General features: G+C 43.2%; 1 protein-coding gene across 3 annotated transcripts; it reads left to right on the forward strand.

Moving 5' to 3' along the window:
• Positions 1 to 19: 19 nt before the first annotated feature.
• CHIC1 (cysteine rich hydrophobic domain 1) lies at positions 20 to 25258 on the forward strand. Of its 3 annotated transcripts, none has more exons than XM_088664663.1 (6): positions 20 to 156; positions 18501 to 18555; positions 20648 to 20803; positions 21945 to 22001; positions 22284 to 22347; positions 24027 to 24325. In XM_088664663.1, the coding sequence occupies exons 1-6, from the start codon at positions 101 to 103 to the stop codon at positions 24173 to 24175; spliced, it is 537 nt and encodes a 178-aa protein (XP_088520789.1). In that variant the 5' UTR covers positions 20 to 100; the 3' UTR covers positions 24176 to 24325. The 3 variants fall into 3 exon arrangements, with proteins under 3 accessions (XP_088520789.1, XP_088520788.1, XP_034969404.1); XM_088664662.1 differs by having other exon boundaries at positions 25 to 233; XM_035113513.3 differs by having other exon boundaries at positions 30 to 233; positions 22284 to 22343; positions 24027 to 25258.
• The last annotated feature ends 317 nt before the right edge of the window (positions 25259 to 25575 follow it).

Below are 25575 nucleotides of genomic sequence, written 5' to 3' on the forward strand. Positions count from 1 at the left end.
CCGCGCGCGGGGCGCACGCGCATTTCCAGATCGGGAGCCGGAGAGGGAGGGGGGGCCATGAGCGTCCTGCTCCCCAACATGGCGGACTTTGACACTATCTATGAACTGGAGGAGGAGGAAGACGAAGAAGAGGAGGAGGAGGAGTCCGAGACTGTGGTGAGAAGTCAGGAGCTGCCGCGGCCCCGGGACACGCCTGAACCCGTGGCTGTGAGGGGCGCCGGGCATATCACTGTGTAAGGAACCTGGGGAGGGGGTGACGGGGAGAGGGAGAGGGCGGCTGCTGGCTGACGGGACTGGGCAGGGGGCGGGGCGAAAGGGGGCGGTGACGCGGGAAGAAGGGGAGGGCGGCGGTGACGCGGGTGAGGGTTGTGGGGGAGGAGGGGTTTGGGCTCGTTGGCTGAAGGCCTGCCTGGCGCCAATGGTGCCTCTGAGGGAGTGCAGAGAGCGCAGTTTTCTCATTCAGCTCACCAGGGGCTTCGAAACTCCGTGAAGCAAAGGGAGCCATAGCTGTCAAGTTTTCCCTTTTCTCGCGAGGAAGGAAGCCTATTCAGCATAAGGGAATTTCCCTTAAAAAAGGGAGAACTTGACAGCTATGGAGGGAGCCCCTGAGTGTATGTAGAGAGCCACTCGTGCAGCCCCTTTTCGTTTTCTTCCTTTCTTGGGGATGAGACCTTGCGAAGGAGGAGGTGCTGAGGTCCCTTCCAGCAGCACATTTCATTTCATTCTCGTTGGAAGTGCTTGCGGCTCGGGAGGGTTATGCGGAGGGTCTCTCCTGGAATATCGTTATGCGGAGGGTCCCTCCTGGAAGATCTGACTCGGCACTAGGGCCCTGCGATCCACATGAGCAGCTTTGTACTGTGTTTTCATTTGTCGCCCTTTTTCCGACAAATCCTCGTGCAGCAGAGGAGGCGGGCTGGGAATGGGAGAAGGGCTTTCAGATAAGAAGGTGTTTGGAGTACAAATGTATACGCGCACGTGTGGATAATGGATACATGACAAGTGCCCAATTTTACCGCTTGGAAGGGGGAAAAGACGTCGTAGTTGAGGTTTGCTGCGGAATGGAGCAAATCTGGAGATACCACACTGAGGCTTCATTGAAAAGGTTGTGGTCAACCTACAATAAATACTGTATAAGCACAACTCCTCACCCCACAGCACAGACACCTGCCACATCCCCTTCGATGCCTTGGGATTCAGTTATGGCTGTCTATCTTATTGTTGCATTAAAAAAGAACAAAAACCCTGTTAATTTTTTTTAATTGCTAAGTTGGGATGGGGAGAGGGCCTATAATTATATTACCTCCAGGGAAAAGAGGAATATAAAACACTATTGAGGCAAGTAAAAGTAGATTGATTTGGCCTGGAGGACTAGTAAACTGACAGCTCCAAACAATCTGGTCATGCTATCATAACTTGTTGTTTAGTCATTTAGTCGTGTCCGACTCTTCGTGACCCCATGGACCAGAGCACGCCAGGCACTCCTATCTTGCACTGCCTCCCGCAGTTTGGTCAAACTCATGTCGGTAGCTTTGAGAACACTGTCCAACCATCTCATCCTCTGTCACCCCCTTCTCCTTATGCCCTCCATCTTTCCCAACATCAGGATATTTTCCAAGGATTCTTCTCTTCTCATGAGGTGGCCAAAGTATTGGAGCCTCAGCTTCACGATCTGTCCTTCCAGTGAGCGCTCAGGGCTGATTTCCTTCAGAATGGATAGGTTTGATCTTCTTGCAGTCCATGGGACTCTCAAGAGTCTCCTCCAGCACCATAATTCAAAAGCATCAATTCTTCGGTGATCAGCCTTCTTTATGGTCCAGCTCTCACTTCCATACATCACTATGGGAAAACCATAGCTTTAACTATACGGACCATTGTCAGCAAGGTAATGTCTCTGCTTTTTAAGATGCTGTCTAGGTTTGTCATTGCTTTTCTCCCAAGAAGCAGGCGTCTTTTAATTTCGTGGCTGCTGTCACCATCTGCAGTGATCAAGGAGCCCAAGAAAGTAAAATCTCTCACTGCCTCCATTTCTTCCCCTTCTATTTGCCAGGAGGTGATGGGACCAGTGGCCATGATCTTGGTTTTTTTGATGTTGAGCTTCAGACCATATTTTGCGCTCTCTCACCCTCATTAAAAGGTTCTTTAATTCCGCCTCACATTCTGCCATCAAGGTTGTATCATCTGCATATCTGAGGTTGTTGATATTTCTTCCGGCAATCTTAATTCCACATACAAGACTACAACACAAACCTTCGTTACGAACACAGTTAAGCTATACACATACGTAACTGGCTATAATGGAATATTCAAAAACTTATACAAAACTAGGTTCAATAATTTTTTTCATTCAAATGAGAACAACATACATCAACAAGCGAAGGCACATCCCCAAACTTAAAATGTGGATAAGGACTCAGTCCAAAATGAATGAGATAGTCAAAGAGTACCACAAGAGGAGGTGTGCGGCAGCTGTAGAGAAAACACTAATGGGTCCAATTGGCAAATGGGCGTGGCAAGCCAAAGTTCATAAGGTGGCAGCAGTATATTCGATAGGTACCAGGTGCCGCAAAAAAAATGTCCATAAACAAGACAAGGTTCCCGGGTATGTCCCTTGTTTCGCCCTGGTCAGGCTTCCTCAGTACTGGTAGCTTGCAGTACTGGTAGCTTGCAAAGATAGATTAACATAAATTCAAAGCTCCAAAGTGAAATGCCAAATGATGTTCCTGTAAAAGCAGGCGTCTTTTAATTTCGTGACTGCTGTCACCATCTGCAGTGATCAAGGAGCCCAAGAAAGTAAAATCTCTCACTCCATTTCTTCCCCTTCTATTTGCCAGGAGGTGATGGGACCAGTGGCCATGATCTTGGTTTTTTTGATGTTGAGCTTCAGACCATATTTTGCGCTCTCCTCTTTCACCCTCATTAAAAGGTTCTTTAATTCCGCCTCATGTTCTGCCATCAAGGTTGTGTCATCTGCATATCTGAGGTTGTTGATATTTCTTCCGGCAATCTTAATTCCGGCTTGGGATTCATCTAGTCCAGCCTTTCGCATGATGAATTCTGCATATAAGTTAAAGAAGCAGGGAGACAATATACAACCTTGTCGTACTCCTTTCCCAATTTTGAACCAATCAGTTGTTCCATATCCAGTTCTAACTGTAGCTTCTTGTCCCACATAGAGATTTCTCAGGAGACAGATGAGGTGATCAGGCACTCCCATTTCTTTAAGAACTTGCCATAGTTTGCTGTGGTCGACACAGTCAAAGGCTTTTGCATAGTCAATGAAGCTTTCTCCATAATCCAGCGCATGTTTGCTATTTGGTCTCTGGTTCCTCTGCCCCTTCGAATCCAGGTTGCACTTCTGGAAGTTCTCGGTCCACATACTGCCTAAGCCTGCCTTGTAGAATTTTAAGCATAACCTTGCTAGCGTGTGAAATGAGCGCAATTGTGCGGTAGTTGGAGCATTCTTTGGCACTGCCCTTCTTTGGGATTGGGATGTAATCTGATCTTCTCCAATCCTCTGGCCATTGCTGAGTTTTCCAAACTTGCTGGCATATTGGGTGTAGCACCTTAACAGCATCATCTTTTAAAATTTTAAATAGTTCAGCTGGAATATCATCACTTCCACTGGCCTTGTTATTAGCAGTGCTTTTTAAGGCCCATTTGACTTCACTCTCCAAGATGTCTGGCTCAAGGTCAGCAACCACACTACCTGGGATGTACGAGACCTCCATATCTTTCTGGTATAATTCCTCTGTGTATTCTTGCCACCTCTTCTTGATGTCTTCTGCTTCTGTTAGGTCCTTACCACTTTTGTCCTTTATTATGGTAATCTTTGTACAAAATGTTCCTTTCATATCTCCAATTTTCTTGAACAGATCTCTGGTTTTCCCCATTCCATTGTTTTCCTCTATTTCTTTGCATTGCTCATTTAAGAAGGCCCTCTTGTCTCTCCTTGCTTTTTTTTTTTTTGGAAATCTGCATTCAGCTTCCTGTATCTTTCCCTATCTCCCTTGCATTTTGCTTGCCTCCTCTCCTCCGCTATTTGTAAGGCCTCATTGGACAGGCATTTTGCTTTCTTGCATTTCCTTTTCCTTGGGATGGTTTTCGTTGCTGCCTCCTGTATAATGTTACGAGCCTCCATCCATACGGTAGTTCTTCAGGCACTCTGTCCACCAAATCTAAATCCTTAAACCTGTTCCTCACTTCCACTGTGTATTCATAAGGGATTTGATTTAGATTGTATCTTACTGGACCAGTGGTTTTTCCTACTTTCTTCAGTTTAAGCTGGAATTTTGTTATAAGAAGCTGATGTTCTGAGTTACAGTCAGCTCCAGGTCTTGTTTTTGCTGACTGTATAGAGCTTCTCCATCTTTGGCTGCAGAGAATATAATCAATCTGATTTCGATGCTGCCCATTTGGTGATATCCATGTGCAGAGTCGTCTCTTGTGTTGTTGGAAAAGAGTGTTTGTGATGACCAGCTTGTTCTCTTGACAGAACTCTTATTAGCCTTTGCCCTGCTTCATTTTGAACTCCAAGGCCAAACTTGCCAATTGTTCCTTTTATCTCTTGATTCCCTACTTTAGCATTCCAATCCCCTGTAATGAGAAGAACATCCTTCTTTGGTGTCATTTCTAGAAGGTGTTGTAAGTCTTCATAGAATTGGTCAATTTCACTTTCTTCAACACCGGTAGTTGGTGCATAAACTTGGATTACTGTGATGTTAAAAGGTCTGCCTTGGATTCGTATCGAGATCATTCTGTCATTTTTGAGATTGCATCCCATTACAGCTTTTGCCACTCTTTTGTTGACTATGAGGGCCACTCCATTTCTTCTACGGGATTCTTGCCCGCAGTAGTAGATATGATAGTCATCCGAACTGAATTCGCCCATTCCCTTCCATTTGAGTTCACTGATGCCCAGGATGTCAATATTTATTCTTGCCATCTCATTTTTGACCACATCCAGCTTACCTCCATCCATGGTTCTTACATTCCAGGTTCCTATGCAATATTTTTCTTTACAGCATCGGACTTTCCTTTCGCTTCCAGACATATCCGAAACTGAGCGACCTTTCGGCTTTGGCCCAGCCGTTTCATCAGCTCTGAATCTACTTGTACTTGTCCTCCGCTCTTCCTCAGTAGCATGTTGGACGCCTTCCGACCTGAGGGGCTCATCTTCCAGCGTCATAACTTTTATATGCCTGTTGTCTTTGTCCATGGAGTTTTCTTGGCAGGGATACTGGAGTGGCTTGCCAGTTCCTTCTCCAGGTGGATCACGTTTAGTCAAAACTCTCCACTATGACCTGTCCATCTTGGGTGGCCCTGCATGGCATAGCTCATAGCTTCTCTGAGTTATTCAAGCCCCTTCGCCACGACAAGGCATTGATCCATGAAGGGATCAATAACTTACTATCATAACTTACTTACTATCATAACTTACTATCCTGTGTTTTTTTTCTGAATGACTGCAAAATAGAATCAACCTCTCAAGGCTGGTGGGTTTGCTAACTTTTCATCTACAGTATATTCCTGCGTATAAAAACAGGGCTTCCCTTCCTTAAAAAAACTCAACAGCTTTGACCTGAACCCCCCCCCCCCAAAATGGGGTAGATCACTCCCAGTTTTTAACTCTGTGAGTAGATCAGAGTCTCTTGGGAGGTGGCCACCCCTGATTTACAGTATACAGATGCAGGAGGAGGGGCAGACTGGAACACCACTGCTTTTTATAAACATCACTATCAAAGCCAACCCCCCCTTTCTTATTCACTTCCTTTTAGCCTTGCAGAGCCACTTTAGTCAAATTGTATCCTCTGCACCCTCATTAAATCGCCAATAGAACTCTTAATGCGATCCCTGAATGCTCATTAACAACTCCCACTGAAAAACAATAGGGTGAAGTGGTAAGATATCAAGTCTTGTCTGAAGGGGTATTCTGCTCCATTGTCTTAACTGCTTAAGTACCAGTAGCCACTTTGCTTTATTTATTTGATGTGTTTTTGTTACAGCTGTGTTCCCGCCCGCCGCCCCCCAGCAAGCGGAGACTGAGCTGTTCCTTGCCCTGTTCCTTTAGCCCCCTTCCTCCCTTCCTCCCTGCTGTGTATGAATGTGTGCACACTTGTATGTATTTAGACATTGTGTTACATCAGATGTTTAGCTGGTGAGATAACACAATGTTGAAAACCAGACAGTGTCCAGGCCTAGTTGCAGTCCTTTTCCTTTCTGGGTTTACCGTATGCAGGATGCTCATTTCAGTCTGTGTATCTCCAAACCTTTGTAAGGAGCAGAACCTCATATGTGATATCATACCCTGCATGCAGGACATGCTTTTCTTGTATGGATTTTTCCTCCCTGTGGTACTTAACACTGTTTCCAGGCCATTATTGCTGTTCTCATTTTTACATAGTGTTATGTTATTTCAGTCATCCAAAAGCTGGGGTGATGCACATTTGAGAAGATACATTGGGGGGTGGGGGCGCCCGATATTAGCTTCTTGCAGGGGTCCATTTTATGAAAGATTACAAAGTGCCTCCATATCTTCTGGCTTTAGGAGGGCAGAGGCTGCCAGAGCCCTGGCACCACCTTCCCAAAGCCAGACAAAATGGAGGCCCTCTTGCGCCCTATGCGAAGCTAATATTTGGTACCCCAATTGGATCTTCTCAATTTTGCACCATCCAGGAATTTTGGATGAATGAAATAGCATAGAACTGTGTAAAAATGGGCTGCTGCCCCAGCCAGAGTACTGCTGGCAGTTTTCATGCACAGTTTGACGTGGAGATGGCACAATGTTGACAAGATCCATAATTGGGAAGAACTATTTGTGGGTGACAAATATGGGCATTGAAGTCTATCAGTTTTATCCTCTTTGGTAAAAGAACACGAGGGCTCTGCAATGCTGCCAGAGTTTGGCACCACCCTCCTAAAGCCAGCAGAAACCTTATGTGATCCCAATTTGTGCAGGTGTCCCTATGCGTGGGAATTAATAAATGGAGAGTGGGTGTCCTTCACTCTCCATTTAGTATTTGATTCCCTCTGCAGCTCCTGATCTTTTGTGTTACACCTTCTGAAAGGCACATATGTTGCAGTCAAACGCTGCCTTTGAACGGTTGCTGCCCTCAACTAGGCTGGATTACAAGCTGCCACTTGTCACATGAAAAAATAGACAGGTTATTTACTACTGAGTTAATTATAATAATAATAAACCTTGTTCTGTTGTTGAAGCCTAGTTTGTACCTTCTTCCCTTCTCTCTGTGTGTGTGTCTCCTTTGTACCTGTAAGGGAACCTTCTCTCACCATTCCTTTCATATCTGTACTACTACCGTAATTACTTCTACAGCTTTAATTTTCGAGAAAGTGTGTTCATTTAAAAGTTATCTGTACCATAAAATAACAGTTATAACAATATGTTAAAGGTAAGTAAATAGTTATGTTTCAGACCTCTAAATAGTAGCAGTAGCCAGGACATGAGTCTGTTTGCCTCTACATAGTTCCATCCTTATTTCAGACACCGTGCTATATCAGTATATCATGATACAGGTAGGTAGCCGTGTTGGTCTGAGTCGAAACAAAATAAAAAAAATCCTTCAGTAGCACCCTAAAGACCAACTAAGTTTTTATTTTGGTATGAGCTTTCGTGTGCATGCACACTTCTTCAGATACACTGAAACAGAAGCAGTCAGACCCTTATGTATATTCAGAGGGTGGGGGTGGGGGGTGATGGGAATGGGTGATGGGCTGATAGGAGTGGTAAACCTGTTGATGACTGTTAACGACTGTTAATGACTGCAATTGGTCTAGCGGTCATGCACTCAGAATTATACAATGCAGACTATACGATCAGACTTAGCTCAATAACACAATTGGCAAATCTCTCCCTTCAGTACCAGTGTCCATGTTAAGTCTGGTGGTTGTATTATTGTGGGTGAGGAGTTGTTTAACATGGGTGGCTGTCTGTAGGCAATGAAAGGTCTTCCTCCCAGAGCTTGAGAAAGAGAGCTGTCATTGTCCAGGAGAGGTTGTAGATCTCTGATGATGTGTTGTACTGTTTTAACTTGGGAGCTGTATGTGATAACTAGTGGTGTTCTGTTATTTTCTTTTTGGGGTCTGTCTTGCAGCAGGTTCTCTCTAGGTATCAGTCTGGCTCTGTTGTTTAACTTCATCAGGTGGATATTTTAGTTCTAAAAAGGTTTGCTGTAGATCTCTTAGGTGAGATTCTCTGTCTGTAGAGTTGGAACAGATGCGGTTGTAACGTAGGGCCTGGCTGTATACGATGGTATACAATAGTATATCATGATGTTCACCTACTGGTATACCACAATGTTTAAAACCAGACTAGATGTTGGATACCGTGTTTCCCCTTTTTTAAGACACCGTCTTATAACTTTTTTTCCTCAAAAAAACACACGGTGGCTTATTTTCAGGGGGTGTCTTTTTTTTTAAGTGCTGGTACAACTGGGTCCCACTGGCTCAGGACACTCGGTGCTCTCTTCCGCGCACATTATAAACACCACACTCTAGCCTACTGTGCTATCCAGGTTTTGCTGTCAACCAGGCTGGCAGCAGCTCTCCAGAATTTCAAACTTGGGGGTACCTGGGGGTTAAACCTGGGATCCTTCTGCTCCCCGGGCTCTCTCACGCCGGCCGAGGAATGAGGAGGGAGGCCGTGACCCGTCCCGCTCTGAGATGCTTGTGAGGGAAGCGCGAGGGGGACGAGGCTTGGGCCCATGCCCCTGGCGCGCGCGCGCGGCTGAATGACGAGCCGAAGCGGAACCTTTTCTCTGTGGGGGGGGGGAGACGCGCGCGCGCGCAAACACACACACACACACACACACACACACACACACACACACACACTGAGAGAGAGACACGCACAGGGAGAGAAAGAAAGAGACGCGCGCACACACACACACACACACACACAGAGACGCACGGGGGAGAGAGAGAAAGAGACGCGCGCACACACACACACAGAGAGACGGACGCACGGGGGAGAGAAAGAAAGAGACGCGCACAAACACACACACAGAGAGAGACGGATGCACGGGGAGAGAAAGAAAGAGACGCGCACAAACACACACACAGAGAGAGACGGATGCACGGGGAGAGAAAGAAAGAGACGCGCACAAACACACACACAGAGAGAGACGGACGCACGGGGGAGAGAAAGAAAGAGACGCGCACAAACACACACACAGAGAGAGACGGATGCACGGGGAGAGAAAGAAAGAGACGCGCACAAACACACACACAGAGAGAGACGGATGCACGGGGAGAGAAAGAAAGAGACGCGCACAAACACACACACAGAGAGAGACGGATGCACGGGGAGAGAAAGAAAGAGACGCGCACAAACACACACACAGAGAGACGCACGGGGGGGGAGAGAGAGAGACGCGCGCACACACACACACACACACACACACACACACAGAGACGGACGCACAGGGAGAGAAAGAAAGAGACACGCGCACACACAGAGAGCGTGCGGCTGCAGCACACACAGAGAGCGTGCGGCTGCAGCGCTCACGAAGCAGCGCTGCACTTAGGGGAAGATGGCCAGGGAGGGGGGCTGCGGGGTCAAGGCAATGCGTGAAAGGGAGGGATGGCGAGGAAGAAGTGGGGAGTGAAGTGATCGGGGCTTTAACATGCCCGCACGCGCAAAAGGGAGGCTCGGAATATGGAGATCGGTTCTGGCTGCTTCTCTTAAAGTGCCGCAAGTAACGAGCCTCTCTCTCTTTCCTCCTGCCGCTCGTGCCCTTGGTGCTTCGTGCGGCGCTGCTTCACGCTTTGTCAGCGCTGCAGCCGCCACCGCTTCTGGGCACCCACCCGACCCCGCAGGCTTCCTCCTCCTGCCGCGGCCGGCATTGCAGGAGCTGGGTCCTGCTGGCTGGTGCTCCGTGCGGCACTGCTGCACGCTTTATTGGCACTAAAGCAGCCACCGCCGCTTCCGGGCACTGACCCGACCCGGCAGGCTTCCTCCTCCTGTCGCGGCCGGCATGCTGGGTCCTGCTAGCTGGTGCGGAAGTATGGCTTATTTTCGGGGTATGTCTTATAGCTCTCAAATGGTTAAAAACCCTGCCATGGCTTACTTTCTGACTACGTATTAAAAAAGGGGAAACACGGTACTCATTTCAATCTATCAGTCTCCGTGCCTTTTCAAGGAGCAGAACCTCATCTTTCATATGATACATTGCATATAGGACCTGCTTTTCTTGTGGGGATTTTTCATTCCTCAAGTGCTTAATGCTGTTTGCAGTCCATTATTGCTGTTCTCATTTTTACACAGCACTATGCTATTTTATTCATACAAAAGTCCTAAGTCGTGCAATATTATGAAGATCCACTTGGGGGTGCCAAATAGCGGAATCACTAGCCACCATTTAATAAAAGATCATAGAGTGCCTCCATTTTGTGTGGCTTTTGGAGGGTGGTGCAAGGGCTCTGTCAGAGCCCTGGCACCGGCTTCCCAATGACGGAAGCATAGTAAGTGCTTGCCCATTTTCTGGAAGAAGAGAAGGGCTCTAGGACCATGCCAGAGCCCCGAATCTTCTTTCCCAGAGCTAGAGGGAGATGGCACACCCTTGGAAAGATCTTATGCAATCACAGCTTTGTACAGGTGCCTGTGCCCTTTCTGCCTTGCCTCCCAAAAGCTGTCCAGCACTGCCTTTTGAATTGCTACTGCCTTCAACTAGGGATCGCTTCTGGTTATTTACATCTGAGTTAATAATAATAATAATAATAATAATAATAATAATAATAATAAAGCTTGCTCTATTGTTTAAGCCTCCTTCCTCCCTTCTCCCCTTTTCTCTCTGTGCATGCTCCAGTGTGTGTGTCTCCTTTGTGTCTATAATGGAACCTTCTGTCACCTTGCCTTTCATACCTGTGCTACTAATTACTTATACAGATTTAATATTAGAAAAAGTGTGCTGATTTAAAATTTATCTGTACAATAAAATAACAGTGGTAACAATAAGTTAAAGCTAAGTAAATATAAGTTCCAGAACTTTGAGTAGCAGCAGTTGCCAGGACATTGCCCCATTCATCTCTACATAGTTCCATCCTTATTTCAGACATCGTGTTATATTGGTATACCGCGATGTTTAGCTGGTGACATATCACGATGTTGAAAACCAGACATCGTCCAGACCTAACTGCAGCTATAGGATGGCATCTTAATCTCTCAATCTCTATGCGTTTTCAAGGAGCAGAACCTCATTTATGATATGATACATTGAATACAGGACCTGCTTTTCTTGTAGGGTTTTTTTTCCTCTCCCCTGAGGTGCTTAACACTGTTTTTAACCCCATTATTGCTGTTCTCATTTTTAAACAGTGCAGTGTTATTTCACTCATCCAAAAGTCCTACATGGTGCAATATTATGAAGATCCACTTGGGGGTGCCAAATATTAGCTTCACACAGGGCGCCATTTTGTGAAAGATTACAAGATGCCTCCATTTTGTCTGGCTTTTGGAGGGTGGCACAAGGGCTCTGGGATGCTGCCATAGTCCTGGCACTGCCTTCCCAGTGACGGAAGCCTATGAAGTGCTTGCCCATCTTTGGGAAGGAGGGAAGGGCTCTAGGACCATGCCAGAGCCCTGAATCTTCCTTCCCAGAGTCAGAGCAGTGCCAAAGATTTCCTGCACAGGACAGTGGCAGTATCCGAATTTAAAAATTATCTATACCATAAAACAACAGTTGGAACAATTTGTTAAAGGTAATATACAGGTCTCTAAGTAGCAGCAGTTTCCAGGACATTACTCTGTTTGTCTCTTCATAATTTTATCCTTATTTCAGACATTGTCTTGTATTGGTATATCGCGATGTTTAACTGGTGACATATCACGATGTTGAAAACCAGACATCGTCCAGACTTAGCTGCAGCCATTTTCTTTTCTGTAGGATGCCATTTCAGTGTGTCAATTTCCATGCATTTTCATTTATCAAAATATACATTGCAGGTAGGACCTACATTTTTGGTTGGGGGCAGGGGTTCCTCCCTGAGGTACTTAACACTGTTTCTGGTCCATTATTGCTGTTCCCATTTTTAAACAGTGCTATGCTGTTTCATTCGTCCAAAAGTCCTAGGTGGAGCTAAATTGAGAAGATCCACTTGGTGGCGCCAAATATTAGCTTCACACAGGATGCCATTTTGTAAACAATTACAGAGGTGCCTCCATTTTGTCTGGCCATCAGAGAGGGAGGCGCAAGGACTCTGGCAACACCCTGGCACAGCCTCCCCTAAGCCGGAAGCTCAGGAAGTGCTTGCCCATCTTTGGGAAGGAGAGAAGGGCTCTAGGACCACAGCAGGTCCATTTTATCTGACTTTGGGATGGTGGCTGGAGGGCTCTGGGGTACTGCCCTCGCAAAGTCCGGAAACCTTATGCCTTTGTGCATATGTCTCTGTGCACAGGGAATAAATAAATGGATAGACAGTTTCATTGGCTCTCCATTTATCTATTTATTTCTCTCTCTAGTTCCAGAGACTTGTAAACCCTTTCTGTCTCACATGGCAAGAGATGTGAATGTTGCTGTCCAGTGCTGCTTTGAATAACTGCTGCCGTCAGTTGCTTAAGCCTTGTTTCTCCCTTCTCCCCTTCTGTATCTGTCAGCATGCTTGTGTGTCTTTGTCTCCCTCATGTCTATCAGGGAACATCCTCCCACTTTTCCTTTGATATCTATGCTACCAATTACATCTACAGCTTCACTTTGCTTCAGGATGAGAACAGAAATTTTGCTCCGACGGTGTGGCAGCAGCAGGAGGCCCCATTAACTAAAGTAGTACCTCGGGTTAAGAACAGTTTCAGGTTAAGAACGGACCTCCAGAATGAATTAAGTTCTTAAGCTGAGGTACCACTGTATTTATAAGTTTCAGATGCCTAAGTAGTAGCAGTTGATTACATCCTTATTTCAGACATTGTGTTATGCTGGTATATCACGATGTTTAGCTGGTGACATATCACAATGTTGAAAACCAGACATCGTCCAGCCCTAGCTGCAGCCATTTTCCTTTCTGTAGGACGCTATTTCAGTCTGTCAAACTCCATGCCTTTTCAAGGAGCAGAACCTCATATATTAGATGATACATTGCATATAGGACCTGCTTTTCTTGTAGGGATTTTTAATCCCTCAAGTGCTTAATGCTGTTTGCAGTCCATTATTGCTGTTCTCATTTTTACACAACTACCGGTATTTTATTCATCCAAAAATCCTAAGTGGTGCAATATTATGATGATCCACTTGGGGTGCCAAATAGTGGACTCACAAGCCACCATTTTATAAAAGATCATAGAGTGCCTCCATTTTGTGTGGCTTTTGGAGGGTGGCGCAAGGGCTCTGGGATGCTGCCAGAGCCCTGTCACAACCTCCCCAATGACGGAAGCATAATAAGTGCTTGCCCATTTTCTGGAAGAAGCGAAGGGCTCTAGGACCCTGCAAGAACCCTGGATCTTCCTTCCCCGAGCCAGAGCTGTGCCCAAGGTTTTTCTCCACAGTTATATCTTTCCAGTTGTATCTTTCAGTAGATAGTCCATAGTCAATCTATCTTATCCATCTTTGGGAGGGTGGGACAAGGGCTCTGGGATACCCTCCCTAAACCCAGAAAACCTTAGGGATCACAGTTTTGCTCAGATGTCTCTGTGGGTGGGAATGAAAGCAAATGAGGGTTTCATTTGTTCTCCATTTATCAATTTACTCTGTTCTGCAGCTCCTGATAGACTAGGGTTATTTTACATCTGAATAAAAAATAAGAACAATAAACATTGTCCTGTTGTTTAATCTTTCTTCCTCTCTCTTGCGTTCCTATTTCTGTGTCTGTTAGGGAACCTGCTCTCACCTTTTATTTCATATCTATGCCACGTATTACTTCTACAGCTTTAATTTTAGAGAAAGTGTAATAATTTTAAAATTATTTGTTCTACAGAATAGTTGTAACAATATGTAAGCAGATACTTACGTTTTAGAGCCTTAAGGAATAGCAGTTGACAGGACATAACCCCATAGTTCCATCCTCATTTCAGACATTGTGTTATAGTAGTAATATCACGATGTTTAGCTGATGACATATCACGATGTTGAAAACCAGACATCGTCCAGCCCATCTGTCAAACTCCATGCCTTTTCGAGGAGCAGACCCTCATTTATCATATAATATACTCCATGTAGGATCTGCTTTGGGGGGAGTTCTTAACGTTTCCAGTCTATTATTGTCATTCTTATTTTTACACAGTGCTATACTATTTAATTAATCCAAACGTCCTAGATGGTTCAGAATTGAGAAGATCCACTTGGGGGCACCAAACATTAGCATCGCAAAGGCTCCATTTTGTGAAAGATTACAAACTGCCTCCATTTTGTCTGGCTTTGGGAGGGATCTGAGATGCTTCCAGACCCCTGGCACTGCCCCTCCCCATCGGAAGGATAGTAAGTGCTTGCCCATCTTTGGTAAGGAGGGAAGGGCTTCAGGGCTGTACCAGAACCCTTCCTTCCCAGAGCCAGAGCAGTGCCGGCAGAACAACAGAACAAAGGCAGTTCTCCAGGGGAGAGAACTGTGCAGGTGGCACAAACTTGAGAAAATCCATTTTGTTTTACTTTTGGAGAGTGGCGTGAGGGCTCTGGGAGGGCCCTGTTACCAATCTCGGAAAGCCGGGAAAACCTTATGCCTTTGTTCTGATGTTTCTCTGTGTTGGAGTAAATAAAGAGAGAGGGTTTCCTTCACTCTCCAATGCTCTGCAGCTCCTGAAACTTGAAAGTCTTTTTTGCCTTGTTTCTAAAGAGCTGAGCTGTCCAGTGCTGCCTTTGAACTGCCGCTAGCCTCAGCCGGGAATGGCTTGGAAGCCATCACTTGTTCCATAGAAAAATAAATGGGGGCTATTTACTTCTGAGTTTATTATTATTATTATTATTAAACCTTGCTCTGTTGAAGCTTCTCGCACCTTCTCCGCTTCTCTCTCTCTCTCTCTCTCTCTTTCTCTCTCTGCGCTTCTGTGTGTGTCTCCCTTGTGTCTGTAAGGGAACCTCCTCTCACCTTTCCTTTCATATCCATACACTACTACGTAGTTACTTCTACAGCTTTAATTTCAGAGAAAGTGTCCTAATTTAAAAATTATTTGTATTTTAAAATAATAGTGGTAACAATATGTTAAAAGCATGGGGGGGGCTTAAGTTTCAGATCCCTAAGTAGTAGCAGTTGCCAGGACATTACCCCATTCAACTCTTCATAGTTCCATCCTTATTTCACCCACATTGGTATACTGTGATGTTTAGCTGGTGATATATGACTATTTTTAAAACCAGATATCGTCCAGCCCTAGTTACAGCCTGACCTATATTGATGTAGGGTGCTCATTTTAGTTTATCAGTCTCTATGCGTTTTCAAGGAGCGGAGCATCATTTATCATATGATAAATGTAGGACCTGCTTTTCTAACAGATTTTTTTCTTCCTTGGGGTACTTAACACTGTTTGTAGTCCACTATTTCTGTTCTCGTTTTTACATAGTTAATTTCATGCATCCAAAAATCTGAGGTGGTGCAAAATTGAGAAGATCCACTTGGAGGCGCCTTGTGCACAGTCCAACTTTATGAAAGGTTGCTGTTATTTCCCTGCAAAGTTTTCCTGCAATGGGGGCCAAGCCATGGTGGCTTGAGAAGAACCAAAATATTTGCAATAATGTGTGCCTGTGTATCCATGTTTTTGTCCCCTTCCTCTCTTCTCCGCTTCTGTGTGTGTGCACACATGTATGTGTCTCCCCCTCTTTTCTCCTCCTTACCATTATTTGTTGTTGACGTTTAGTCGTTTAGTCATTTAGTCGTGTCCGACTCTTCGTGACCCCATGGACCATAGCACGCCAGGCACTCCTATCTTGCACTGCCTCCCGCAGTTTGGTCAAACTCATGTTTGTAGCTTCGAGAACACTGTCTAGGCATCTCGTCCTCTGTCGTCCCCTTCTCCTAGTGCCCTCCATCTTTCCCAACATCAGGGTCTTTTCCAAGGATTCTTCTCTTCTCATGAGGTGGCCAAAGTATTGGAGCCTCAGCTTCATGATCTGTCCTTCCAGTGAGCACTCAGGGCTGATTTCCTTAAGAATGGATAGGTTTGATCTTCTTGCAGTCCATGGGACTCTCAAGAGTCTCACTCTCCAAGATGTCTGGCTCAAGGTCAGCAACCACACTACTTGGGGTGTATGAGACCTCCATATCTTTCTGGTATAATTCCTCTGTGTATTCTTGCCACCTCTTCTTGATGTCTTCTGCTTCTGTTAGGTCCTTACCACTTTTGTCCTTTATTATGGTAATCTTTGTACAAAATGTTCCTTTCATATCTCCAATTTTCTTGAACAGATCTCTGGTTTTCCCCATTTCATTGTTTTCCTCTATTTCTTTGCATTGCTCATTTAAGAAGACCCTTTTGTCTCTCCTTGCTATTTTTTGGAAATCTGCATTCAGTTTCCTGTATCAGTTTCCAGTTTCAGTTTCCTATCTCACTTGCATTTTGCTTGCCTCCTCTCCTCCGCTATTTGTAAGGCCTCATTGGACAGGCATTTTGCTTTCTTGCATTTCCTTTTCCTTGGGATGGTTTTCGTTGCTGCCTCCTGTATATCCACATCCAGCGTACCATTATCCATGGTTCTTACATTCCAGGTTCCTATGCAATATTTTTCTTTACAGCATCAGACTTTCCTTTCGCTTCCAGGCATATCCGCAACTGAGCGACCTTTCAGCTTTGGCCCAGCCGCTTCATCAGCTCTGAATCTACTTGTACTTGTCCTTCGCTCTTCCTCAGTAGCATGTTGGACGCCTTCTGACCTGAGGGACTCATCTTCCAGCGTCATAACTTTTATATGCCTGTTGTCTTTGTCCATGGAGTTTTCTTGGCAGAGATACTGGAGTGGCTTGCCAGTCCCTTCGCCAGGTGGATCACATTTAGTCCAAACTCTCCACTATGACCTGTCCATCTTGGGTGGCCCTGCATGGCCTAGCTCATAGCTTCTCTGAGTTATTCAAGCCCCTTCGCCATGACAAGGCATTGATCCATGAAGGGGTAATCAGTCTTACCATTAGAGATAAAGGTAAAGGGACCCCTGACCATTAGGTCCATTCGAGGACAACTCTGGGGTTGTGGCAATCATCTCACTTTACTAGCTGAGGGAGCCGGCGTACAGCTTCCAGATCATGTGGCCTGCATGACTAAGCCGCTTCTGGCGAACCAGAGCAGCGCACGGTAATGCTGTTTACCTTCCCGCTGTAGCGATATCTATCTATCTATCTACTTGCACTTTGACATGCTTTCAAACTGCTAGGTTGGCAGGAGCAGGGACCGAGCAACGGGATCTCACCCTGTTGTGGGGATTCGAACCGCTGACCTTCTGATCGGCAAGCACTAGGCTCTGTGGTTTAACCCATAGCGCCATCCGCGTCCAACACACTCTCCCCAATTTTCCCCTGCCCCTTTGCTTTCTCACACATTCCCCTCCCACACCCCCTATGCTTCCTTATCTTCCTTTTTGTTCCCTCTGGCCCACACTCACTGGTGAAAAAGGAGATAAGTGTTTTCATTTTCTGGAGTTTACATTTTTGGTGCCCCATAAATAGCTTCCCTCCGTATTAAAAATAAAGGTTGTTGCCTTTTTTTTTTAAGGAGGTTATCTCGTTGCCACATAATTTCATCCTTATTTCAGACATTGTGATACATTGTTTTATTGTGAAGTTTAGCTGGTGATATCTAACCTGATGTTGGAAACCAGGCATCGCCCAGCCCTGGTGTATGCAAAGCAGGTAGCAAAGCCAAAATGACACTGCTGTGATTCCATCCTTTGAGGGACCCACTGGGATTACTGTTAAGATGTTGCATCATTTTGTCATCCAAAGGGAGCTCAACAGTAAAGTGGAGTGTGTGTGTTCAAAGTACAATAATTTTTGTGTCAGTTTTGTTGAAAGGATTATGCCCCTAATTCCTAGAGTCATATTCAGCTGATGAGTCTCACTAGCAGAATCCCAAGAAAGGACTGCACAGCTTTAACCCCCTTCCCCCACATGCCCCCCACAAATTGCCTCTATGGGGGTCACGAGAAGCTTTGGAACAGGATATAGGGAGAGAAGAGGGCAGATCATTCTGTCTGAAACAATTGTCAAGCGCTATGTTGAATGCCTCCTTTAGTTTTCAGTTTCTGCAATAATCTCAGCAAAGTACTCTTTACAGTTCATCAGGCTGTAGGCATAAGCAAGAAATGGATGAACTTTATATTCACTACTTAATACAAATAGAAACATCAATTGCCCTAATAGTCTACTCTCTAACCACGAAAGAGGGAGGAAAGTGCATGCCTTTGGCTGTGGTTTTTAAATTAAGTGTTAATAAAAGGAGCTATGTTCCTTGCACATTTTCAGTTGCACTTTAAAATGTACTATGAACACTTGAAAGCTGATGTGGAAAGTAGCAGCGATATATAACTTATGGCATTAGAAACAGGTTAGGTGGAAATACTTTTTCTCTTTTGTTTTTTAAGGTTTGGCTTGACCAACAAGTTTGACACCGAATTTCCCTCTGTTCTGACAGGGAAGGTAAGTCAGCATGTGTACCCCCTGAAAATTGCAAAAATGCTTTTCTTTCAGTCGGTTGAATTTCTTAAATGTTGAAAGAAGTGTAAGATCTGATGATCCTGACCTGTACTCCTATATTTTGAGATCCAGCCACTGATTTTCATGGAATTTACATTCAAGTTAATGTGCTGTGGAGCAGAGTACCCAGGTGTAGGGTTTGTTGACATCTTAGTCACTTCATCTGATTGGATTCAAGGTTCATTTAGCTCTTCCCAGAATCCTCATTTTGTTTTATTGCTTCTCTCTTGCATTCATAATTTCCCCAAATCTTGCTTCACCTTTCTAATGTCCGGGCACAGAACTAATACCTTGTGTAGTAGAGATCTGTACACTTTTAAATGTACAGTGCCTTGTACATTTTAAGCACTAACAAATTATAAATGATGATGCTATCTGGAACACATATTATCTTTGGTTCTGTAACTACCATCCATTTCATTTTCAACACGGGCATAATTTAAAATACTTAAGTTAAAGTCAGTACCAATTACCATGCAACACTTTTAATATCATGGAATTCTGAATCATAACAATACCAATACATACTAATTTTAGCAATAGTAAGATATTGCTGAGTTATAGCAAGTATTGTGAAGATATTCTGTTGAGTGTGTTTTGTTCCTTATACAGTATATTTAATCCTGTACTTTTACCTTTATATTTAAAAAAGGATATTTGTAGGATTAAGATGCAACAGAACAATTATGTTTAAATGCCACATTTCAGATTGCTGGATTGTTTTTTAATATTTGAATTCTTATATTATTGATAATACATGTTGATAATACGAAATAACTTCATAAATAAAAAATTTGAACATGTTTTGTGTAATTATTTTTTGAATTGAGATAGCTGGATTGAGATTTTGTTTTAATTTGTACAAAATGAAGTTTTTAAGTAGGAAGCCTATGATGAGCTTTAAAAAGGCAAGATGCAGAAGGGGGGTGAGTCTCAAAATCAATTTTATTTCCCTCCTCTTCAGCTTTACAATCATTCTTTTTCCTTGGTAAATCTTTGAGTTCTCCCCGAACTCTTGTCCCTTTTTTAAAAAGTTAAGTTAGTTGATGGAAGAAAATGTTGGTTTGTGATATGGCCTTAAATCTGCCATTTCCTTGTCACCTGGATCAATCAATAATCCTTTAGGGGGAAAGTCCAGTTTCCTGTCCTGATCTTAAAACAACAAGGACTTCTGTGGGGAAATTGGTGTCCAGTGCAAGGAAGTGTTAGTCATAAAACATACCCTTCGTATTGTAATTTGGCACAAGGTGTGATTGATTGGGCAGTGATTATGATGGCCGGAGAAGGGAGAGTGAGCCTGCTGGTCATTGCTCCTTTCCTCTCTTGTATCCTGTTGTAAAGTATTATGACCCTTCCCTCCACCTTTATTCCCTTTTATGGTGTACTGGGCTGAAAAGGAATCTCTCTTAGAATGGTTTCCGGATGCTTGGGTTGTTTTTCCTCCAGAAAATTTCTAAAGTTCCTAAAACACTGTTTTACTGAGGACCACTGTTCTGGTCACTTGCTCCTTGAGGACCATCACGTTTCCATACCTTGTGACCTTTGTGTGAAAGGGTGTTTGAAAAGGATTCCATAATTCACACATGCAACATTATCCTAAGGACTGTGGGGCTTACCGTAGCCTGCTAAAACTATATTTGCAGAGGGAGAGGGAGAGGAAGAGGAAGAGAGAGACCTCACATTTTACTGTGTTTAACATTGATTATGATGATGATAATAAGAATAACTGATTTGGTATAAGGTTGAAGTGTTTAAATTATTTATGCAGGCAAGAAACACAATTAAGAATACCAAAAGTGTCTGTAGAGTAACTAAAACAAATTAAACAAAAATTTCATCCATAGTGATTACTGCATTTTTGCACACACAAACCGGCAGTAGAGTTCTAATTCCTGACAGCCTTTACAATATTCTTTTACAATCAAGCAGTATATACATTTTATGAAATAAATAAATCCCAGAAATATATTTTCTTTTTCTCTCATATATATATATATATGGTTCTCAGTATAGGTTTATCTCTTGTTTTTTCCAGGTTGCTCCAGAAGAATTCAAGATAAGTATCAGTCGTGTAAATGTGTGTTTAAAGAAGAATCTCCCTATCAGTGTAAAATGGCTTCTCTGTGGGTGTTTGTGCTGCTGCTGCACACTTGGCTGCAGTCTGTGGCCTGCCGTCTGTCTGAACAAAAGAGTAAGTACACATATTAGGCTACTAGTTTTACCAGCAGCTACCTGCAGTTGCTTGACCTCTTAATTTCTTTATTGCTTTTAGATCATTAATTGCACAAACCTTGTTCTTGAATTTATATCAAAATAATTCACATCTTTCTTGCACTGACCCTAGTACATCAGTCCTTTTCTGTCAGCATTTTTCTCATTATTTTTTCAAACAACAAAACCTCTGTTTTTCTGATTTATATCCAAATGATGAAAATTCGTTACAACACAATGATCTGCGGAATTTATTCTTTTAATTAATTGATTGATTCATAAATTATTTTATTTTCTAAACAGTCCTGTGTGACTCATGGCCTTAAATTCTTTATTTTTTATAAGTTATTCTTTATAAGTTATTTCTGTGGAAATCCAATCAATAATTATAGATGCCTGAATTTGTAGGGCTGGCCCTACGGCCAGGCTGGGTGACGCAGGCCGCCCGCCTGCCTGGGGGCGCTGCGCAGCTGTGCCCGCCCACCCGCCACAGAGCTGCGCCCGCCCACCCACCGGCCCGGCCATGCAGCTCTGCCCGCCCGCCGTGCTGGGAAACAGTCTGGAACAGTCCAGATTTGCTTTTTACTTTGGGGCTAGACACTAATGATCATCAAAATTCCTGACCCCTGTGCAACTTCTGTAAATACTGCAAGCAGTCTGGCCATATATTTTATTTTATATTATTTTTCATTGATTGATTGATTGATTGAATTTATATACCTCCCTATACTGAGAGGTCTCAGGATGGTTCACAGAACAAAATACGTATATAAGAATGGCCTTGCCTTGCTGGATGAGACCAAAGGCCAATCTAGTCTTTCTCACAGTGCCTTTAGGAAGCCCACAAACAAGGGTATGAGCACAACAGCACTCTCCACACTTGTGCTTCACAGCAAACGGTGCTCAATGTGGATTATATCTAAACTGGAGAAGACTGTATATCTCTCATTCTGTTGTGTTCTCCTTCGTCCTATCTTATTTGTGTAGAGCCAAAGAAATGAGAGAGATCCTTTGCAGAAGTCCCTGTCAATTGCCACAGACACATGGGCCAGTTTTATGGGCCATATTTAAGGGAAATGATTGAATCCGTATTCTAACGCTATTTTGGTCATCTTTCCTAGACTAGAAGATCAATTCAGAAGTTGTTAGAATGGGAAAATAACAGGCTATATCACAAGGTAAGAAGGGAAGTGGCTGTTTTAATCATGGTGGAGTGTTTCAGGGTTTTTTCAGTTTTAATGTGAATACATATAATATAAGCAAGTAGTATGTAATTAAGAAAGACACATTGCTGGATTAAAGCTGCTTCTGTATTGCTTATGTGCCCCAGTTGTAGCCTTACAAATGCTAATATGCCAAATGGACAGATAAAATAACCACACATACATATAGTCATGTTACATTATGCTAAATATTATGCTCCCATTAAGGTAATGCTAAACATTATATTACTTTCCTAGCTTGGTTTGCACTGGAAGTTGAGTAAAAGGAAATGTGAAACTAGCAATATGATGGAGTATGTAAGTATGTAATACTTCTCTGTTAACAGATTGTTGGTTACAAATGTGTTTCCCTATTTTTCTGACTGATTTGTCAATTAATTGCTCTTACTTTGAACAAAACACTCTTGGCTCTTCTGTTCTTTACATACTAATTTGGGAATAAGCCCCACTGAAATCTGTAGGAAATCCTTCTAAGTAAACCTGGATAGGATTGGTTATGTATCCGTCTGTGTAATTCACTGGGGAACTCTCTTTCCTAAAAAGTCTGCCTTATTTCAACATTTAGAGAAAGTTGGTAGCATTGGGTTAATATGATATTGTGCTTCCAAGCTGTAGTTTTGGTCCAGTTCCTTTCCCCCAGGTACTCATGTGGTGCAATTTAGATAGGTGGGAAAGAGCTGTCCCTCTCCTCTCCTCTCCCACCCTACCCCCATCCCCTTTCCTTTCTGTTCATACCATACATGTTGGCCTCATTTGTTACATACTGTATTGGACTTCCGCATATTTGGCACTGGGTCCTCAAGTTGCTTATGCTGCAGATTGATTTTTCTTCTGAAGTTGTCTGTTTGTCCTGTGGATATCATGAATCTACGTTTACCTTTGTCGTCCCCGTCTCTCTCTCCCCCCCCCCATCCTTAACCATTCTGATTCAGATATATATATTTAAGTAAATGTGGTCATCTTAGGCCCCGAGGTGATGCAGATTGGCCCATCAGACCTTTTTAAAATCACAGATTTCAGCTGTGGCTCTTAAGCAAGCTGGTTATAGCAACAAGGTGTTAGCCATCTACCTTTCATTACATGGTCTATACCTTTTGAATTTTACAGAACCATACTGGAATTTCTGAACATATGAGACTGAGAGTCCTGTGGCACTCGGGGAATTTTCAGTTACATGCATATATGTGCAGACCTTTAGCTCAGATTCTCATAGCCGTTAGTGCTGAATTATTCACCTCCTCCTAGATTACTTAGGGCCTCTCCCATAGCTGCCAAGTTTTCCCTTTTCTCGCGAGGAAGCCTATTCAGCATAAGGGAATTTCCCTTAAAAAGGGGGAGAACTTGGCAGCTATGGCCTCTCCATGTGTAATTAGTTTGGGGGCATAACTTGTTCAGGAAAGGTTTCAGATTGGCAGTCATCTGTTGTAACCAGCCCTGTACTTGCTCACTGGTGACATGCATGAGCAGTGGGAAGAGAGGAGGTTGTGCACGGTGCCACAGTGGCTGCTAAATTTGTGAACAGGGAAGTTTCAATCTTCCCTTTTTAAGGACTTGCCACAGTGTCTCAGAAGCTTCATTTTCCACATTCAAGTGCTGTATAAGGCAACAAAATTGCTGATAACTCTGCCCTGTGTTGGTGGTGCCACTTGTGGAATAAACAACCAGAAAGCAGCTATAACTCAGAAGATGAAAACTGCCAAGTTAGATTCAGTGAAAAAGCACCTTCAGGATCCACTAGGGGGAGCAAGGTCTGAATTATTGTCAATTGGGTACACTTCACCGTGGGCCTTAGCACCCAACAGCCTTAACACAGTCAGTATAGAAGAGTTGAATTAAATGGGCCAGTGATTGATTTGGTATAAAGTACCGTCTGTGATTTTACCCAACATGTTTAATTACTTGTAGCTTACTTAATATTCTGTATGCCAATGAGCTGAAAGTATTGTTTAATATATGTTTGTGTTTTTTCCCCCTCTATAGGTAATACTAATAGAATTCTTACCAAAATATCCCATATTTCGACCCGACTGAGGAGCAGTATTACCTTTCATGTTATCTGTCATTTCCTACCTGTAGTGCCTTGTAGGGGATGTTGGAGAGAAGATGGTCTACTTTTCTGTGATTTTTAAACACAAAGGTGTTCTTTAGTAGAGTAACTTCGTTGCTATGTTACTTTCTTTTGTTTTAAGAAGAAAACAATTTGCACATTTTTAATGTTAAATAATGAGGCTCCTGTGTGTATCCTGAATTATTATTTTAAACTTCTTTAATGATGCAGAGTTGGGTACTACAGATCTAATATTGATATAGAATCAGTGCTGCTTGTAGCCTTTTTTTTAGCATGCTGCCTTATGAATTTTGAAATCCATCTGTTTTCCAAACATACATCCTTCTGATGCGGTACATCAATTTCACACTACCTTAAATTCTTGACAGAAACAACCAAGGTTAGTTTTCAAAAACTATTAATACAGTTTTGATAATTCAGTTGTATAAGACTTGCAATGAACAACAGCACTGGTTTTGTCCTGCACTTGCAAAGTTGCTCATTTTACACTGTGGGAGCGGGTTGGGGGTTCATTTGCAATACAGACAATGGGTCTGTAAATATTGCCTCATTGTATAATGTCAAGTGTGATACTACATGAAGGTTTACAAATTGTAATATAATTCCTATTGTTTTACATTTGTTCTACATAGATTTATTATGAATTATGTCTGTAAGCATTCTTCTGATTGTATGACCCATTAGTGTGCCATACTATGAAGCCAATAATGGGTTTGTGCATACCAAAAGTCCCATTTAGGTGCACTTAGTAAATGAATGTGAAAACGTATCACATTTCTAAAGGTGTTATTGCAACACCTATATATCTTCAAGGAGTCACAAACCCAATGGGATTATTGGCTTGAATTTCTTCCACAGCATGCCTCTTAGCTTCCATTGAAACTGGGGAAACTTTCAAATGCATTTTATGATACGGTATGGCACTGGGGTGAGTGTCTGCTTTCATGGAGAGAACATCAAAAATCCCCCTTAATATGTTCTGCTCTAAAGTTGCAATCCTAACTCCACTTACCATTGAAACCTCATTGGATTCATGGGACTTATCTCTGAGTAGACATGGTTAGGATTGTAATCTACATTATGTTTTAAGGACTGTGGCAGAACTGAAATACAGTAAAGAAAATAAATTTTTAGCAGAGTTATACTTGGGTATTCTCTTATAATATTATTTTGTTGAACATAACATTATTCTTCCTTCTATGAAAACTATCCCTCTAAAAAGTTTAAAGAATCTGGGTAAACTGTACTACTGAAATAGCATAGGAGATCTGGAAGCCACCAGGTTCATCTATTTCAATAACTTACTTTTTGAATAATTATATGTCAAGACATGCACTCAGCTTGGTGGCTCTTGTTTTGCTTGGTCTTCGTTGACAGATTGATTTTGGAGGTGAGGATCATCTATGATTCTATGAATATCTCTCTGTCCAGTGGACTGAATAATATTGAGCACAAAGGCCA

This window comes from Zootoca vivipara, chromosome Z2 (genome assembly GCF_965207765.1).
Source record: "Zootoca vivipara chromosome Z2, rZooViv2.hap1.1, whole genome shotgun sequence".
NCBI lineage: Eukaryota > Metazoa > Chordata > Lepidosauria > Squamata > Lacertidae > Zootoca > Zootoca vivipara.

Excerpts from the sequence above, each read along its gene's own strand:
- CHIC1 (XM_088664662.1), top strand. The coding sequence starts at position 58 with ATGAGCGTCCTGCTCCCCAACATGGCGGACTTTGACACTATCTATGAA. Across the intron at positions 18,556-20,647 it reads CCTCTGTTCTGACAGGGAAG|GTTGCTCCAGAAGAATTCAA; the intron begins GTAAGTCAGCAT and ends TGTTTTTTCCAG. Across the intron at positions 22,348-24,026 it reads CAATATGATGGAGTATGTAA|GTAATACTAATAGAATTCTT; the intron begins GTATGTAATACT and ends CCCCCTCTATAG.